This window comes from Rhinolophus ferrumequinum, chromosome 12 (genome assembly GCF_004115265.2).
Source record: "Rhinolophus ferrumequinum isolate MPI-CBG mRhiFer1 chromosome 12, mRhiFer1_v1.p, whole genome shotgun sequence".
Classification (NCBI taxonomy): Eukaryota; Metazoa; Chordata; class Mammalia; order Chiroptera; family Rhinolophidae; genus Rhinolophus; species Rhinolophus ferrumequinum.
Window position 1 is genome coordinate 14,050,706 of NC_046295.1, and position 18,495 is coordinate 14,069,200.

General features: G+C 40.1%; 1 protein-coding gene across 3 annotated transcripts in view; it reads right to left on the reverse strand.

The window, feature by feature from the left end:
• TEK (TEK receptor tyrosine kinase) overlaps positions 1–18,495 on the reverse strand; it is a 99,738-nt gene that overhangs the window by 24,976 nt on the left and 56,267 nt on the right. For 2 of the 3 annotated variants that reach the window (XM_033123677.1, XM_033123676.1), the window contains exons 5-11: positions 18,315–18,446; positions 17,701–17,841; positions 14,829–14,957; positions 11,828–11,979; positions 10,440–10,584; positions 5,444–5,605; positions 3,539–3,673 (exon numbers count right to left, since the gene is read on the reverse strand). In XM_033123677.1, the coding sequence (XP_032979568.1) occupies positions 3,539–3,673; positions 5,444–5,605; positions 10,440–10,584; positions 11,828–11,979; positions 14,829–14,957; positions 17,701–17,841; positions 18,315–18,446 (996 nt within the window). The remainder of the gene's footprint in view (positions 1–3,538; positions 3,674–5,443; positions 5,606–10,439; positions 10,585–11,827; positions 11,980–14,828; positions 14,958–17,700; positions 17,842–18,314; positions 18,447–18,495) is intronic. The other variant, XM_033123678.1, reaches the window with a different exon arrangement.

Here is an 18,495-nt window from a genome sequence, read left to right on the forward strand (position 1 = left end):
TTATAATAGCAAACAACTAGAAGAAACCTAAATGACCAAATAAGGGAAATGCTGCAATTAATTATGATATATCCATCCAAGGGCTTAAAATAGATTAACTGGGGAAACTATGGGAGCCCAATAAAAATATTTGTAATACATGAGAAAAAAATTCTGATCGGTAAAAATCATGTCTACAACTGGTGAAAAATAGGAAGGAAACTGATAAAAATGAAAACAGTGCATTTGCCAAGGTTGTGGGATTGTAGGTAAATGAATGTTTATTGTTTCTCTTACCATTTTGAGTAACACATTTTAAAGCAATTTGGGGATTACTTCCCCTTAGCAAAGAGAATTTCAGACAGCTGTGGTGGCAGGGCCAGGCCTAGCCCTGCTCTGATCACATCAAGGTATGAGTTCCTACCACATGCTGCCTGGCCGTAACTACCCACAAGAACCTAGGCTACCAGACAGGTAACAGGATGGAAACAATAGGGGTTTTGAAATCAGAGAGACAGGAGCATGCCACTTCAGTTTTGTGACCTTGGGAGAATTCACAGCCTCTCCAAGTTCACATGTAACACAAAATAAAAATACCCATCTTCCATCCTCAGGAGGAATAAATGAGATAACGGATGTGAAAATGCTTTGAAAGTGTCACATGCTCTATTATCATGACCTCCTTGTCTTCTTTTCTTCCTAAGATGTCTTATCTTGTGTCAATGGACAGAGGAGGAATCTGTGTGTTTTCAGTTAATAAGAATAAACTGATTTTTAAATTCCAGATATAAAGTGTATTCAAAACATAGGATAAGGATCCTTTAACTCATACATTCACAGTGGGGACATTATTGCCCCTAAGGAGGCAAAACTTGGTTCCTTGGGTGGGAGAAAATTTTAGATATTACAATGGTTTATGAAGGACCACAATACATAAACAGAATTGTTGTATTAAAATTCATGGCAGGGGAGACATTAGGACAAAATTGACATTTTTTCCTAAGGGCAAAATGATCTAAAGAGGTTGTTGGGGTGTGACAATTTTAAAAATTAAAAAAAAAAAAAAAGTTGAGAAACATGCTCTAACTCTTGGTTAGAAGCAAGAGGACGGAGTCTATTTCCATCCACAGAGAGTGTGACCCTGACCGCCAGCTCTGACTGCTCTTAGACTAGGGAGAATCAGCTAGCAGGTCCTACAGTTTGCCTGGCGTGATGCTAAAGGTCTTAGTGATCCTTTCTCTAGAACCTTTGCAAATTGAAAGAGGTGACGTCAAGTCTTCTTGCTCATCTCTAAAGTTTAAGTTCCAAAATAAGCCACCTAGAGTGGTTAGGCAGGCTTGCAATGACAAAGCAGAACAGAAGTCTTGGAGTCTTGGAGTCTACATGTAAACCTTCGAAGTCTACACCTGGTACAGAGAAGTAACTCAATAAATGGCCATTTCCCTTTTTCCATTCCCTCAGGGACATGACTCACCCTCCCCTCCACCATCCCCCACCCCGCACCTGCCCTCTTTCTGCCACACATTCAGCATGTGCTCTCTTGCCTCCCCTCCTGGCCTCCCTGGCCTTCACCACTCAGTCAACACAATTATAAATAGTGCCACTGCCAGATGAATTAAAAAAAAAAATCAGCAAAATTCAAATGATGGGAAAAGAAGAGCCTTCGAGAATTTTCTACCCACCCACCCTTGAAAACCACTTTGAAATATTCCGAGAGATCTCTAAATACATCCTGGCTGGAACATATTCTGAGGGCTGAAGACAGTACAGTGTGGGCCTGTGAAGTGTTTTATGTTGTGTTCCATAAATACTTTCCATCTGAGTCAGATTATGACCTTCCCCTTTTGATTCGTCAACACTGGCTTGAGAGAGAATTAACGACCATTTGCCTTTTAGCAACAACCTGACCACATATCAGGGACCTCTTTGATCAAAACCACTGAGATTCCTTTATCATATAATTTATATAGAGTTTCTGGTTTTGTGTATGTATGTATGTATGTACGTATGTATGTATGTATGTATGTATGTATGTAAGTATGTATTAACTACCTGGCAGGTTCCCAGGAAACCGTTTCTTACTTGTGCAATGGTTCTATAAGCTCCAGAATAACGTTTGAGTTCTATTTGCTTCTTTAAAGATGCTGCTGGTGAAGTGAAAACTAGGTGGGGTGTGTGGAGCCAGGAAACTTGGTTAGGGATGCACAGCCCCTACAGGAGAGCTAGATGTTCTTCCCAGTTTCTCACTAAATCACACCATATCCTCTCCCTGTAGTAAAGGACTAAAAAAGTAGGAAAACTTATCAATTGGGACAAAGGAATGGCGCCTTTGAGTTCCTAGGTAAAAACAATAATAATTGGGGAAACAAAGGATGGTAAGTCCGGAGATCTAACATGTTGATGCATCAGAGACACCTCCCTGGGCAGGTTATTAACCACTCTCAAACTCCACTTTTCAATCTATTAAATGGGGAAGATGATCATTCTTAGCCTTTACAGGGATATGAATTAAATATATGTGAACTTGAAACTATGAAGTGCTGACCAGGAGACAGTAACAGATGATTATACACGGTAAGCCCTAGAAAAGAGAACTTCACAAGGGATCACTCCAATATCTCAGAGGAGAGTACCTGGGCAGCAGAAAGCTAGAGCCCCAGTTAGCGTCAAGGAAACTTCACAAATATTAAGGGCTCCTCAATTAACACGATAGAAGGCCAATAGCTAGTGACTAACACTGATCAAGGGAGAAATATTGCTACACATATCCCTCAGACTGTGGACCCAGGACCAGCAGCACCAAGCATCACTTGCAAACTTTTTAGAAATGCAAATTCTTGAGCCCCACCCCTGTCTCAAGCCTATGGACTCAGAAACTGCGGTGGGGCCCAGAAATCTGTCTTAACAAGCTCTCCAGGTGATTCTGACAGACGCTAATGTCTGAGAACCATTGATTTAGAAACACGAAGGTATAAAAAACAGCTTAAGGAGATAAAAGTGGCTGCCTATAAGAAGCCGGAGTGGGAGGTGGAAAGGTGGCGTGAGGAACGGCTGTTCTTTAGATAAAAGCCTTTCATTCCATTTGATGTTTTAACTATGTGCATGAATTACTTTGAAAAATTAGGAATTATTTTTAAAAATAAATAAACTGGGATCTCTGAGGTATGTATGTGGCAAGAGCCTGGGCTTAAGATGGAAACAGGAAGTGGTGGTAAAACTCGGGAGCCAGGGTTCAGCGCGGTTGCTATTAAGTAAATCTAACTCCTAAGGGATGTCCCTGCTTTCCTGAAGGCTCATCTGCTTCCTTCTCTGTCTCCGTGGATTGCCACAGACCCTTCCCCAGGGAGATAGACCAGGAGTGCAGCCCAAATAAAGGAGTGGTTTGGCTCCAAGCTGCTACCCTTCCTGTCACTTTCCCACCCATTCAAAAGCGAACTCCTTCCACCTCCATCCCCACCCACCCACTCACCCACCACCACCCTTCCTGGTCTTCCTTCCTCTTTCCCCTTCCTCCCCCTCCCACCCAGCACTGGAATAAATGCTGTTTGCTTCCACTGACCGATAGAAGCTGTTGTGAACCGTCTCACGGGTCCAGGGTGCCCTTCCCCGCCCTCTCCACGCCGGACCAGCTGCACGCAGAGTTCATATTCTGTGCGAGGTTCCAAATAGTTGAGTGTAACAATCTCATTTGTCACTGAGAAGAGGGAAAGTCCAGGAAACTTAAGTTGGCATTCTTTGACAATTCTTTAAATTGGAATGTTGTTATTGTGGTATGAGCTAATGTTTGGTTTTTAAAAATACAATGTCTTAGTGAAACAGAGAGGCAACTCCATCTTCAGGGCCTCCCCATTCCTAATATAATGGAAATAAGGCTATTGAAGAGAAGCTCCCAGGTTACCGTATACACATGAATACAAGTATATCTGTGCCACTTAATCATTTCTACTCTAGTCTTTTCATTTGTAGAGTAAATTCACAAATCTTCAACTGTATGGAATACCAATTTGATTTAGGGGGAAAATCTCAATTAGAATAATATAAAATAATTTAACTGCTACTGTTTTCAAGTGCATACAGTGATTGCAATCAAGCTATCAAGAAAAGAGACTCTGAGGGTTTGCTTACAATGACAGGATAAAGGATTTCTAACAGTCATACCAAATGAAGGTACCTGAAAATAGATCCCATTAAAACATGGTATATGCTGCTTTTTTCCTTAGCTATTGGCTTTAGCCAGCCTCTGTTTCTCCAGGGATCTTGCAAAGGTGGATTTTTGCCTTACCATATGATAAATTCCCAGTCGCTAAGAAAAAAGTGGGCTGTCTACTTGTAAAAAGGAGAAGATGGATTTTTACTACCATATGAAAAAAGCTGCTTTTTATTAAGACCTAGCTAGCCACTGATACTGGAAACAGCAATCCAGCAAGTCAGCCTTACGTCACTGGAATTCTGAATTTTGGCTGAGTCTACAATAGAATGTGAAGAGGTCAATAATAATACCATGACCTTATTCAACATACCCAGATCAGCTAGTGTTATTAAGCCCCAAACCCTCCTTTTCTTCTCCTTTTAAAAACTTCCTTAATTATCTACATACAATGTGTAGAGGGTCCTTTACAGAAAATCACGGGAAGAGTGAGGGTAAAGCATGAGTGGAAGGATGTGCGTTGCTTACAAGCGTGATAGTGGCAGGTCTCTCTACCAAGATGGCACAATTAAAGCAGCACTGTCCATTGAGAATGCTCAGTTGTCTCTTTCAAAATTGTGATTTTACATCAGCATGCAACAAACAGAACTGTAATTTGTGTTTCAAAATAACTTTAACAAATTAATGAATTCATTCAACTGTTTTCACGAACTTTTGACATTTTATCCCATTTTGTTGAATTATTTTTTTTCTTTCAGGAAGTTTGGGGAGGGGTCTATCGCTCTCTACCCACACTCCTCCCTTCTCTCTCCACTCCAGTCCAGTCTGCCACAACCTGAACTTTTCGGGTCCAAATTGCTCTCAAAATCTCTGTGGGTTAGAAGCCTTCTGGAGAGGGCAAGATGCAATTGAGAAAAAGACTACACAACTCAATATAGCAACAATCACCCGTCAGATTTAAGCATATTTGATCTCTTTGTCCCTGGACTTGCTGTATTTATGGCATAAACACGTATCTTTCACCATGAGCAAGCAAGACAGAGCAACTAAAAACAGGACTGGAGAGCCAGTGGAGCCCAGAAAGGAAATACTGATACAGAGAGTAACTCTGTACCCATAGTACACCTTTCAGGAAGGGTGCCCCGGAACTCAGAGGGCTGCACATTCTATCTTCAATACTCTGAAATGAAACCCTCTGCTCCAACCACCAGCATGGGGTAGAACGTTGAGACAAGGAGAAGGGATTCCTATATTTGGGGGAAAATGTTTTTCCTGGTGCCACATCTCCAGCTGGAGCCCTTCTTATCCAAACCTTACCTTGGATATGCCGCCACGCCTCATAGTGATTAACAGGTTTGTACAGAAGCTTCTTGGATTTGATTGGTCCATCCCCAAAGTAAGGCTCAGAGCTGATGTTGATGACAGCAAAGTTATGTCCAGTGTCAATCACGTTTGGGGCATTCAGGGGCTTGGGAAGAACTAAACAAAATTTCACCCATCAGATTAGTTCCTAGAGTCTGGGGTTTTATCACTGTTCTTAGGTGAGGGGAGAGTACGAGTGTCTTTGTATTTCCTCTTAACGTTCTCTGCTCAGATTCAATGCGGGCACCCAGTCGGTGATCTCACCGCCTAGTTCTTGACCCTCCAACCTGTTAGCCACAGTCAAAGTGCTTCCTTAAAATATGAACACGCCTCTGCTCAAGACCTTTTAATGGATTCCCATTACATTTAGAATAAAATCTGAAATTTGTACCGTGACCTGCCAGGCCTTGCACAGGAAGCAGAGCCCCTGCCTCCTCTCCAACCTCCTCTTCCCTCTCCCAGACCCTGCAGTCCTACTGACTTCCTTTCAGTTCATCCAGCTAGCAACTCACCAAGCTCCTTTCTGTCTCAGGTCCTTTGTAGATGTTCTTCTCCTGAAAGGAATGCTCCACCTCCCGCTATTCTCCCTTTAACTCTTACCCATCACTCTGTTCTCACCTTTTGATGTGACTTCTTCACGGGGGCTCCTAGGACCTCAGTTAAGCTTGTGGGTCGTACACTTCCACAGAACTTATACTTTTCCTTCATTGTCATTTTCAGACTTTATTAGTCTTTGTGACTTTGGGTGATTATTTGATATCGGTCTTCCTGCTAAATTAGGTATTCTCTCTCCATTCCCTCTCTCTCTTTGGTTTAAAACGACACAAACTTATTATCACGCAGTTCTGACGGTCAGAAGTCAGACGTGTATCTCACCAGGCTAACAACAAGGTGTTAGCAGGGCTGTGTGCCTTGCTGGAGGCTCTAGGGAGAATCTCTTTCTGTGTTCTTTCCAGCATCTAGACACCGCCTGCATTTCTTGGCTCAGGGCCCCCTCCTCCATCTTCAAAGTCAACAAGTCGCATCTCTCTGACCTTCTTCTACTGTAACATATCATTCTGAGCCAGAAAAGTTCTCTGTCTTTTAATGACTCATGTGATTAGAGTGGATCCCTCTGGATAATCCAGAATAATCTCCTCATTTCAAAGACCATGTATTCTCAGTGGGCACAACAGCACTACCAAGGAGGTGAAAATTGGTTCTTGGGGGATGAAAAAAATCTTAGCGATTACAACGGTTTGTAGCCTTCCAAAGAGCCACAGTACATAAATGTATATACAGTACAGCAATGATATTATTAATAGCATTTTATGGTGATGGGAGGAGAGTTTTGGGATACAATTTTTAAAAGGGCTCCTTAATGGGACGGTAATGATAAAAAGTTTGCAAAACACTGCAGTGAGCTCTAAACTCCATTAGGCAAAGAACAAGTAAGTTTGTTCACCAGGTGCTAAATAAATGTTTCTCAACTGAATTTGTCCACAGTGAGCTCCATTAGCCTGACCTTCTTAGAAATGCGTAACTATTGGGTTTTTTTCCTCTGCAAGAGTATATATTATGTAATGTAGAATCTTCCAGATTTCAGGGGACATTACAATGTTCAGTACTTTTACTTTATCTCTCTGTCTCAATGTTTTGACTCACCATCCGTAAAAATTGCCTTTGTCTTTGTTCACATATCATCTTCTTAGGGAAGCCTGACAATTCCATTTAAAATCACAGTCACCCCTTCAGCCCTGCCCCAGCAGTCTTTACACCCATTTTTGTTTTCTTCATGGCACTTAGCTTTTTAGCAAACTATACATTTCCCTTACTTATTTGTTCATTGTTTATTTCCCTATGGGAACAAAAGCTCTATGACAGAAGAGCTTTTTTTTTTTCTTTTCTCCTCATGTTGTTAGTTGCTGTATTCCCAATGCCTAGCACATACGTCTTTAGGAAAGTCTATTGACTGACTATAGGAAAACTGAGGAGGAAGTTGTCCAAGGTGAGGATGATAAAGCCAGGGAAAAGCCTGATCAAGCAGTATTCCGACTGGAGGCAGTGTTAGGTTAGGGAAGTCTGGACACACATTTTACCTAGATCAGTGTCGGATGAAGGCATTTGGAAAGAGTGAGAAAATTCATTCATTAAGTCATGCTTCCCTTGTATGATCACATAAGACCACTTGTTTGTTTGAAACATCAAAATGCATATTTTATATAGCCATTAATTCCAGTCTCTTGTAAAAGAGATACTTTTACAAGGGTAAAAAAAAATAGCTCCAACACCTTCCTCTTAGTAATTTATAATTTTGTTTTTCGGTCTTTTAATCATTATAGAAACATTCATTGTCAAGAGCAAAAATTTTAAGTGTATTTAGTTCAAGAGACTTTCCCTATGTACATACTCACATAACCGCCCCCCAGATTGAGATAGAGAACATCTCCCACACCCCAGAAAGTACCAGACACCCTTGTGTCACTTCCCAGTCAATCGGGAACTACAATCCTGACTCCTGCCACTATAGGTTAGTTTTGCCTATTCTTTAACTTTATATAAATGGAATCATACAGCGTGAACTTTATTTTGCTCATTATTATGTCTATGAGATTCATCCACAGTGTGGCAGGAATACATCCTTCTTTTATTGCTGTTTAATATTTCACTGTATGATGTCATGGCTGCATTGTGTTTCTCAAAAATTCATATGTTGAGGTCTTAACCCCCAATACTTCAGAATGTGACTGTATTTAGGGACAGGGTCTTTAAAGAGGTAGCTAAGTTAAAATGAGGTCATTGGATGCATTGCTGATCCAATATGACTGCTGTCCTCATAAGATTAAATGAGGATACACACGTATAGAGGTAAGACCATATGAATACAGAAGGAGAAGACTATCTACAAGCCAAAGAATGAGCCCTCAGAAGAAACCAATTCTACAGGCACTTTGTTCTCAGACTTCCAGCCTCCAGAACTGAGAAAATCAATTTCTGTTGTTTAATCCCCGCAGTCTGCGGTACTTACGACGGCAGCCCTAGCCAACTCTTACATGGGAATGTACCACAATGTATTTCTCCCTTCTAATGTTGATGGACATTCGGGTTAATTTTGGTTTGGGGCTATTATGAATAAAACTGCTCTGAACACCCTTGAAGATGTCTTTTTTAAACACATGAACCCATTTCCTTTGAGCATATACCTCAGAGTAAAATTGCTAGGTCATAGGGTGGGCATATGGTTAGCTTTAGTATATATTGTCAGTTATCCAAAGTGGTTGTACCAATTATACTCCAGTAATAAAGCCTAGTATCTATTTTTTTCATATTATGATTAAAGACACTGATTAACTTACTGCTGTTAATTTCCATTTTATGATATAAATCAATACAACAGTGAAGAGACATCAGTAACTTAGAACTAAAAGTGTGTCTATGCACTAATATTATACGCTATGTCTTTCGTTAAAAAAATAAAAATTAGAGCCGGTTACTCTCTTGAATCTTAGCAACATGATTTGCTTTTCTACTTATTATTATTAATTTTCCACAGATAGAAAACATGCCAAGAAGCTTAAAAATAAGATAATTTGCCTTGTCTGAATATCATTTCCTTTCTTCCAAGAACATGTGAGATATAAAAAATTATTTTCATTAAGTAAATGTCCTGAATAAAACAAATCTGGGACTTTTTCCCAGTAATCCAAAAAATATTAAGGATTCTGAGGTGGTTTACGTGGATTCCCAGGGCAGAGATCCAAATCTTTGAGTCTCTATTTGTGTTACTGTTGTGATTGACCTTTTTAAAAAAGATTATGTGGTGGGTATTTATATTCAGTTCATTTATAGAAATTATCTCTTAAATTTCTCCAAAAGATTCCTAATCATGTAATGAAGCACATCAAATATAAATCAACTTTGTCAACTTGCTTCCTCATCTGCAATACAAGAGACTAGGAAAGCAAAATGGTCTAGGAGAGATGGTGCAGGGTTTGGAATCAAGAGATCCAAGTTCAAAACTAAGATTTGCTGCTTACCAGATGTACTACCTTAGACAAGTTAACTAAACCCTATGAACCTGTTTACTGACTACTAAAGTGGAGATAACAACATCTATTACACAAGGTTCTTATGAAGAGTAAATAAGATGAAGTATGTGAGGTACTGAGCCCAGGGCCTTTACAAGAATATATATCAGAGAGCTGTTAGGTATATATTACGTTAGGTACATATTTTTGTCTAAATGGATTCATAAGGAACTTCCAAATTTAAAATTCCTTGTTGTATCTATGTACACCACTCAAGCTTACTTGGATATGCGTCCACTTCATTTCTTCTCCTCAAGCCACAAATGTCCATTCAACCACTTAAATTAATTTGAATTTTGAAATTCTCATTCACAGCAAGAGGAATACTCACAACACTGAATATGTGAATAAAATCACTCATGTTAATTAGAGCATAGCCTGGGCTTTATAATAAGTGAGTAATTCTCAAAATAAAGATTCTCCAAATCATTCTCTGCAATAATGAATAGGAAGTCACAATGATGAAGCTAGACTTCTTATGAAATATAAACACGACTAGACATATGGTACCAGACACAATTCCAAGTGTTTTATATATGTAGCAAATCTTCCCAATATACCTGAGAGGCAGATAAACTAAACTTCACTTACCAATAAAGAAAGACTGAGAGAGGTTAAATTCATTTGCTCAGGGCCGCACACAAAGTTATTAGCTATAAGGGACAAAAATCAAGCCCAGAGTTATGTGACTCCAAAAGTCATATACTTAATCCCTCTTTACCACTTTCATGTACATATAATTTTTTGAAAGGCTTAGTATCCTGAAAAATATCCAAAAGTCATTTTAGTGGTCAAATGATACTTCCATCTGGAAACAGCACCCAGTGATACATAAACACAGCACATCAAGGATACAAGCTCTTCATCTGGAAAATAGAGCTTACCTTTAACAGAAATGTTGAAAGGTTCTTCCACCATCCCGGCCACCGTGTTCACACTGCAGACCCAGACTCCTGAGTCAGGAGGTAGGATCCGGTGGATGGTAAAGGTAGCCACTGAGAGACGATCCGTACGGTTAAAGTCTTTTGGCTGGAAAGGTCAGATACAGAATGAATAAGTAAATAAAAGCTGCTAGGGAGGCATAAACACAAAGGCCCTTAACCCTGACACCATCTCATTGTTTAATAAGTAGCTTTCGAGGAGAGATTTAAAAGTTCAATGCAATGCTTGTATAATCATTGGCTTATTTCCAAAGCCTATTGTAGTAGCCCTGAAAGTTTATATTGGATTGACGCCCTCACGGATCCTGCTGTTGTATTTATGTGTTCGAGAGTGTGGGGTAAATACTTGCAAGCAAGGAGTCTAATTTCTTTTCAGCTGCTTCTGGGAACATTTGCTCTTTTGTTGTCTAATACAGAGATGGCTGAGAGGATAAAATGGCTTCCTAAGTGTTTGAGGGGTGCAGAGTGTGGTGTTGGAGGAAAAGCCAGGGCTCTGAAGACACACGGACCTGACTTCACATACCAGCTCTGCCACTTTGTCCAATAACTTAGTTACTTAACTTCACCCAGCAAGTTTCCACTTCTGCAAAAAGGGGACAGGTAACGTTAAGTAAGACGTTGGATATGGTGTGGTTGGCCCTCACCAGATGGTAATTGTTACTTCCATTAACTCATGGAAAGACCAACAGGATTTTGGAAGCTGTCAGTTGGTTTTACTACCTAATGGGTTGTTTAAGTGGAATCAGGAACATCTAATGTGTGAAAACAGGTAATGGCACATTCTATATATCCTGCCCCCAAGAGGTCACTTGGATCTTCCTTCCCGTCAAGCTGATTTTCAGTCATCTTTGAAAGAAATCTGTTTTTAAATCTTTAGATAAGAAAATACACCAACTTCCTGAGGATCACTTGTGACACAGAGAAATTTGAGGTGGCTCCTGTCTCTGTTGCACTTGAATTGATGGGAGAGAGAGAAGGGAAATGTATTGGAAAAGTAGCTTAGTCCCTTCCAGCAAGGAGGAACTGCTGTGAGAGTGCCCTAACCGTGGTGAACACCAGCAATGAGGACAAAGTGAAGCGGTAGAGGGACCCAAGGAATGCCTTCAGACCTAAGGGATTCTATGGGTCATGGTTTCTGAACTGGAGATGTGGAAGCAGGTCTATCTAGAACCAAATGGATTATGCTGAACTCTCCTCTTCTTTTTGTCAAAGCTAACGACACCCTCGCCTAGGAAAATGCAAGCCCTGAGTGGAATCTACCCTTGGGTGGGTGATTATTACACTGAAAGCATCTAGTGGTGTCGGGAGGACAGATTAAGTACAACTCTTACATGGAGCACTGTCCCATCCGGCTTCACCAGAGTCATTTCTTCATTAGCAGGTAGTGGTCTGCCAGACGCTTTGCAGATAGGGTTAAATTTACCACTGTTTACTTCTATGTGATCTGGCAAATCCTCTATCTTTGGGGTCATCCTTGGCTCGCCTGAATGAAGAAAAGAGCACTGTGAAATGTAATTGTTAACACAGCAGCAGTAGTAATAATAAACATAGCTACCATTTAGCAGGTTATGCATCCGACAAGAGCTTTGCAAATATTATATTGTTTCATCATCACATCATAAACTTGTGAGGTGTGTGCTATTGTGGTCCTTATTTTATAGATGAGGGGACTGAGTTTCAGAGCCCAGATTCAAGCTCAGATCTTTGTGAATTCAGAGTCCATGCTCTTCACCCTAATGCTGTGTTCCCTCAGTGGGAACCTGGATGTACAGTTTCAGTATTAAAATGATGATCAGGGCCACAGCTCCCCTGGTCAAACTTTTCAGCCTCTTTCTTGCTTCTTAAGAGAATTTTGACAAAAAACAAAAGCAAAAAAACCAAAAACGAGTTCTTCTTCCACTCAGCAAAGAATCCCCTGATATTGCTGATCAAGACCATGATCGTCAGTTTTGATATGTGAGCTCTAGCTCATTAACTGGGAAGTCTGCTAGTGGCAGATGATTCATCACATCCATATTGACATTCAAGAAGTAAAGTGGAATATAACGCACCCACCCCCAATAAACTTCTAGTCAACAAGCAAATCAAAAACGTCGCTGCTAATATTGAAAGAACAAAAAAATGCCTCTGGTAGCAACAAAGATATCAAGATTGCTTGCCTAATACCTGCAGAGTAGAGAATGAATAATTCTGAAATGGAACAATTTTATTCTGAACTGTAGGGTCTTAGAAAGCTTTGGATCACCTATAACTCAATGTGAGACATGTCTAAAAATAGTCCAACACACTGTTTACTGGGAGATAGAGGTGCTCCAAGAGCGGCTGTCACTTACTTGCTGTTCTGTATCAGTGGTGGGAGAAGGTAGGGTCAAGGTAAACACATCAATATTGACAGTTTATATTGATATTCTATTTCTCAGGCCTAGAATGAAACAGGTAAAGTGTGTGGAGCAGGCAGGAAAAAGGTCTAATAACTACAAAGTACGTCCTTGATATATCTGTATTATCAGACTATGATTAGAAAACATCAATTATTTTTTAGCTTAAGTGGTCATTCATGTAGGAATTTTCCAAAGTGCTTTGACACTTTTAAATCATTTCTTTCCTTCACTGTCCCCTTGCATTTTCTGCAGTTGGGTGGAGGTAAAGGTGGATGTACATGTGGACGGTGGCATGGTGTTAGGGAAAGGGGGCTGCTCTCTAGCAGCTTGGGGCCTGGATCAACCGTGTTTCTCCAAAAATAAGACCTAACCGGAAAATAAATCCTAGCATAATTTTTCAGGATAACATCCACTGAACATAAGCCCTAATGCATCTTTTGGAGCAAAACTTCATATAAGACCCGGTCTTATTTTCAGGGAAACACAGTAGGTCTGAGATTCTTACACTTTTTCTGACACCAGCTTTTGAACAGAAAGGAGGAGTAAAACACAAAATTCAAATCCGAAAGCTTGTTAATTGTCCACTCCTTTGGTAGTCCCAAAGCATTTCCTTCCCTTCCTAGACCCTCCCAGATTCCTGCTGTGTGGCAAAGTCCCAATGCTGGAGAAAGAAGAGAAAGTGAAAATCTGACAAGGTAAAGCTTTTGAGAAAACATCTCCGCTCTGTATTTGTTCTGATTTTTAAAACTCACAGAGAAAAGCCTATAAATGACTTACTACTCTCTGTAGATTTCATTGGATGTGTGTTTCTATGACATTTCTATTTACTTGATTGATAATATATGTATTATTTTAAATTTTCAAAAATACATGAAAATAGGCTTCTTTTAACTGTAAAAAGTATATTCTGTGGCACGGCTTAGCAAATTTTTTTCTGTAAAAGACTAGATAGTAAATATTTTCAGCTTTGCAAGCTGTAAGTTCTCTGTGGTAACTACTCAACTCTGCCGTTGTAGTGTAAAAGCGCATACATGATACATTATAAATGAATGGCTGTGTTCCAATAAAATTTTCATTATGATAACAGTTAATGGGGCAAAAAAGGAATAAAGTACTGATATATGCTACAACATAGATAAACCTCAAAAACAGTATGGTAAGTGAAAGAAGCCAGCCACAAAATATCACATACTGTATGATCCCATTTATAGTATATAAAATGTCAAGAATAAGCAAATTTATACAGAAAGGAAATTAATAGTTGCCAGGCTCTGGAAGGAGGGAAGGATGGGAGTTACTGCTAACAGGTCCAAAATTTATTTTGGTATGATGGAAATATTCCAAAATTATATTATGAGAAGGGTTACATAACTCTGTAAATATACCAAAAACCATTCAGTCGTACATTTTAAAGGGATGAGCTTCATGGTATAAAAATGATATCTCAATAAAGCTGTTAAAAAAATAGTGGGCCAGATATGGTCTGTAGGTCAGAGTTTGCTGACCTCTGCTCGACGGTAATTTGTGAATCAGAATTATTTAACAGAGCATTTTGAGGGTAATATTTTCTTTTTCTTTTTTTAATTTCTATCTTTCTTTAAAAAAAAAAAAAAATCCTTTCAAATGCCTCCAAAATAGTTTTTCTGTGTTGTACATATTCAGGGAAAAGGCTGGTCCTAGAGAAGAGAGCAGACGAGGCAGGCAGAACTCTCAGCTGGCCAATCATCACTTAATGTGTGACAAAGAACACATGGCTTATTCCTATTGGAAAGGGAAACAAAAGCCTGTATGAAGTTCCATAGAAAGGAATCAGAAAGCTGTCCTTCAGGACTTGGAATATATTCTTCTCAACTTCTGGATGGAAACAAAAGTGATTTGAGAGTCTTGGGCTGTTGGGGCAAGAACGATACCAGCAAAGCTTGGCCCTGACTACAGTCTGACCTTGCTTTACCTTCTTTCTCACACTGGAGCCCTTGGCGTCTTGGAGAGCAGAGGCATCCCTGGAACCGATCACACGTCTCCCCATTGGTGCACATACACCTCAGCTTACAGTCTGGCCCATAATAGCCAGGCTGGCATGCTGCAAACAAAGACATCAAAAATCCAGTGTTAACACAGGGGAAGGGAGAAAACTCAGGCTGTAGGGGGCTAGTTTAATTTTCTCTCCATTCAATCTCGCTGATTCATTTAAGGTAGCATGTGATTTATCTTCATTATTTACCTGAATTACCAGGAACTTAAACGGTTGGGGAATTCTGCTTCCAGGAGAGTTGAATAAGCTTTTACAAGGCCAACCTTCTCATAAATAACAACTATATTTTAAAAACAACTACCTGAAAGCACTGAAGAGTTGGGGTGAACCAGGCAGGTTCCAAAGGGAATTTAAATTTGGAAGATGGGAATGGTGTGTCTCCCATTTTTCAACTTTTAGTCTAATTGTTGGGTACAATTGATATCATGTGGGGTAACAACAATTCCAAAAATAATCTGCAATCTTACTGACCTGAATAACCTGTCAGGGCAACCACAGCCACTGGAAAGCAAGAGGAAAAATCTAGAAAGGGAGAGCCAGAAAGAGGAAGTCCCAAATCTTTGGCTAGCCTCTGAACCATACATGCTAAGGACAGACTCAAAGCACCTCAGCTTAGGGTAAAAGAATTGAACTGAGTTTGAGCTCATGCCTAAGAGTCAGAGTTTACAGTTTGAGTTGTATCCATTTCATTGTTTGTTAAAACAACAAAACAAAACTCAACAGTCCTCAAATAAATATATCATATGCCAGAGTCTCCTCAGTGTCCAAGATACAATCCCAAATTATTCAATGTAAAAAGAAATGGAGAATTATGACTCATGCTCAGGAGAAAAGAAAATCAGCAGAGACCAACCCAGATGTTAGAAATAGACAAGAATTTTAAAACAACTATAATAACTATCCTCAGTGAGATAAGGGAAAATATGCTCACAAGAAATGAAACAATGAGAACTCTCAGCAGAAAAATAGAAACTATAAAAAATTGACCCAAAAGACATCCTAGCACTGAAAACACAGTATCTGAAATAGAAATATCACTGTATGGACTTAGCAACAGAATGGAACCGACAGAAGAAAGAGTCAATGAACTTAAAGCTAGATCAATAAATATCCAGTCTGAAGAACACAGACAGGAAAAAAGTTAGAAAAAAATTATTAGAGTCTCAGACCTAAAGGACAATATCAAAGTTCTAATATACATGAACTGGAGATTCTAGGAAAGAGTCTGGGAGAACACTCGAATATTTCAGTTCAAAAAATCTTAGTTATTTCTTGAGCCAGGCATGAGCTGGGATGAGATAATAAATGGCCCCTTATAAACCTGGACCTACAAACACCGTTCACTATAAAGCTAATGACGATTATGTTTTAGACGCCTCACACGCATGCACCCCTTCCTGGGCCCTCGCAAAGTATTCACATAGGCACTTTTTTTAAACATTTGCAAATTATTTTTTTAATATCCTTTTTTTTAAGAGGGATTGACTGGATCTGCTCCTACCTGTAGGCCCCTTTTACTTTAAGGTGTACATTTCTGAGGCCAGGTGGGATTCCTGCATTGCTATGGCTCCCTCAATGCTCCATGGAGGAGGATGGGATGGGGGGTGGGCAGGGGTTAGATACAGCACGGAGAGGGAACTGAGTGAGGTTTGGCAGGTAGCCGAAGTTACTCGGGTGTAACTCTGCTCTTTTCCCTCTTGTTCCAAGCCCCTAACACTGTGCTGCCTCGTGTGGTCGTACTAGGTGTACATGCATATCAAGCACTTAAACTATAACTAGTCGGGATTGAGATTTCAAAGACTGAGTGTGATCAAAGAAATGTAAAACATCTCATTTACACTCTTTTTTTCTTGATTACATGTTGAAATGATTTTTTTTTCTTTGATCTATTGGGTTAAATAAAATATTTAAATTATTTCACCTATTTCTTTTACTTTTTGAGTGTGGCTACCAGGAAAATTTAAATGACGTATGTGTCCTGCTTGTATTTTACTGAACTTCTCTGCCCTAGAACATTGTTATCAAGTTGCTGGGGACCCCAACATAGCTCCCAATAGCGCCAGATGTGGAAAAAGCTGACTTTGCAAGTAGATACTGAAAATCCTTCGAGCTCCGGCTAATGCACCCCCATTAACATTCCTGAGTTAAGATCTGGCATATTTGGCTACAGGTTCATGTTAAGTTACTGTGTGGCAGTAGATGTGAAACGCTTACTGGAAAGTAGATGGGAAACACATACCTTTGCACTTCATCAAATGGGAAAGCGTGTTTTAGAAAAGGCAGAGGGAATCTTTAAGTGTGTTGAAGCTAGCACTGCATGAGTAAGGTCCACAGAAGATAAGATCTTGACTTTCTCAATTTTCAAACCCCAAATCCTGTCTGGATCTGACCTAAAGCTCTGATATTTATGACACACCAAAAAAACAAATCTTCAAGGGCTTTCCAATGCGAAGTGTGGTCTGAAAACTAACAGGATCAGCACCATGTGGGAGCTTGTTGGAAATGCAGAACCTCAGGCCCCGGTCCAGACCTATGAAATCAGAATCCATGTTTTAACAAGATCCCCAGGTGATGTATATGAGAAGCTCTTTGTATGAGGTCCAGAGTCTTAATGTGAAAGCATAATTAACTTTGGATAAAAACATCTGTGATTCAAAACCCTGTAGCTCGCTCAGCAACAGTCAGTTGACTGAGCAGTTCAGGTATATCCTGCTCTACGACTTCCAGCAAACCAGACCTCTTTGGTATAACTGCTAGAACGTTTTCTGTTCAGGGTGGGATTGGTGCCTACCTTCATTGCACTGCAGACCCTCCCAGCCTGTGGCACAGGAACATCCATAGGGGTCTGGGAGGCAGAACACGTAGGACTTGCATCCCTCTGGTCCACTGCACCTTTCTTTACAAGTTCTGCCAAATGCGTGCAGTTCACAAGCTTTGGGGGGAGAAAAAGATGCTTCAGAATCAACTATGCAACCCCTTGAAATGCGTGATTCTTCTTTTAAAGGATCTGCTCTAGACCAGTGAACATGGACAATAATCCAATCTCAGCTGTGGCGTAGGCAGGGTGAACATACCCTTAGGGCCCATTTTATAGACAATGAAACTGCCCCACAGAGAGGCCATCAGAGCCACGAACCACAGTGATGCAGGTTGTGTGCTGCACAAACTTCCGGGGTAACATTCACATCATAGACTTTGGAGATTTGCATACTTATTGCACTTTTCCAGTGGTTGACAATAAAAAGCCTTTTAGGAAAGGGCGCCTTTTTCTAATTCACACAAAGGTACCATATGCCTAGCAGAAGCCATTTATCTTCCATCCCCAACTCTGTCCAGATATAAAATTCTAGATCCAATGATGAATTTTTAATTCTACCACTGACTCATCAAATACTCTTGACTTACCCTTTTCACATGTTCTCCCCATAAACCCAGGCGGGCAAATGCATTCTCCAGTATCTTCATGGCAGACACCATTGTTCATACAAGTAGTACAGACACCGTTACACTCAGGTCCCCACTTTTGAGCTTCACATCCTTTTGTTAAGAAAACAGTGCTGTGGTGAGTAGAGCACCTTGACTCAAC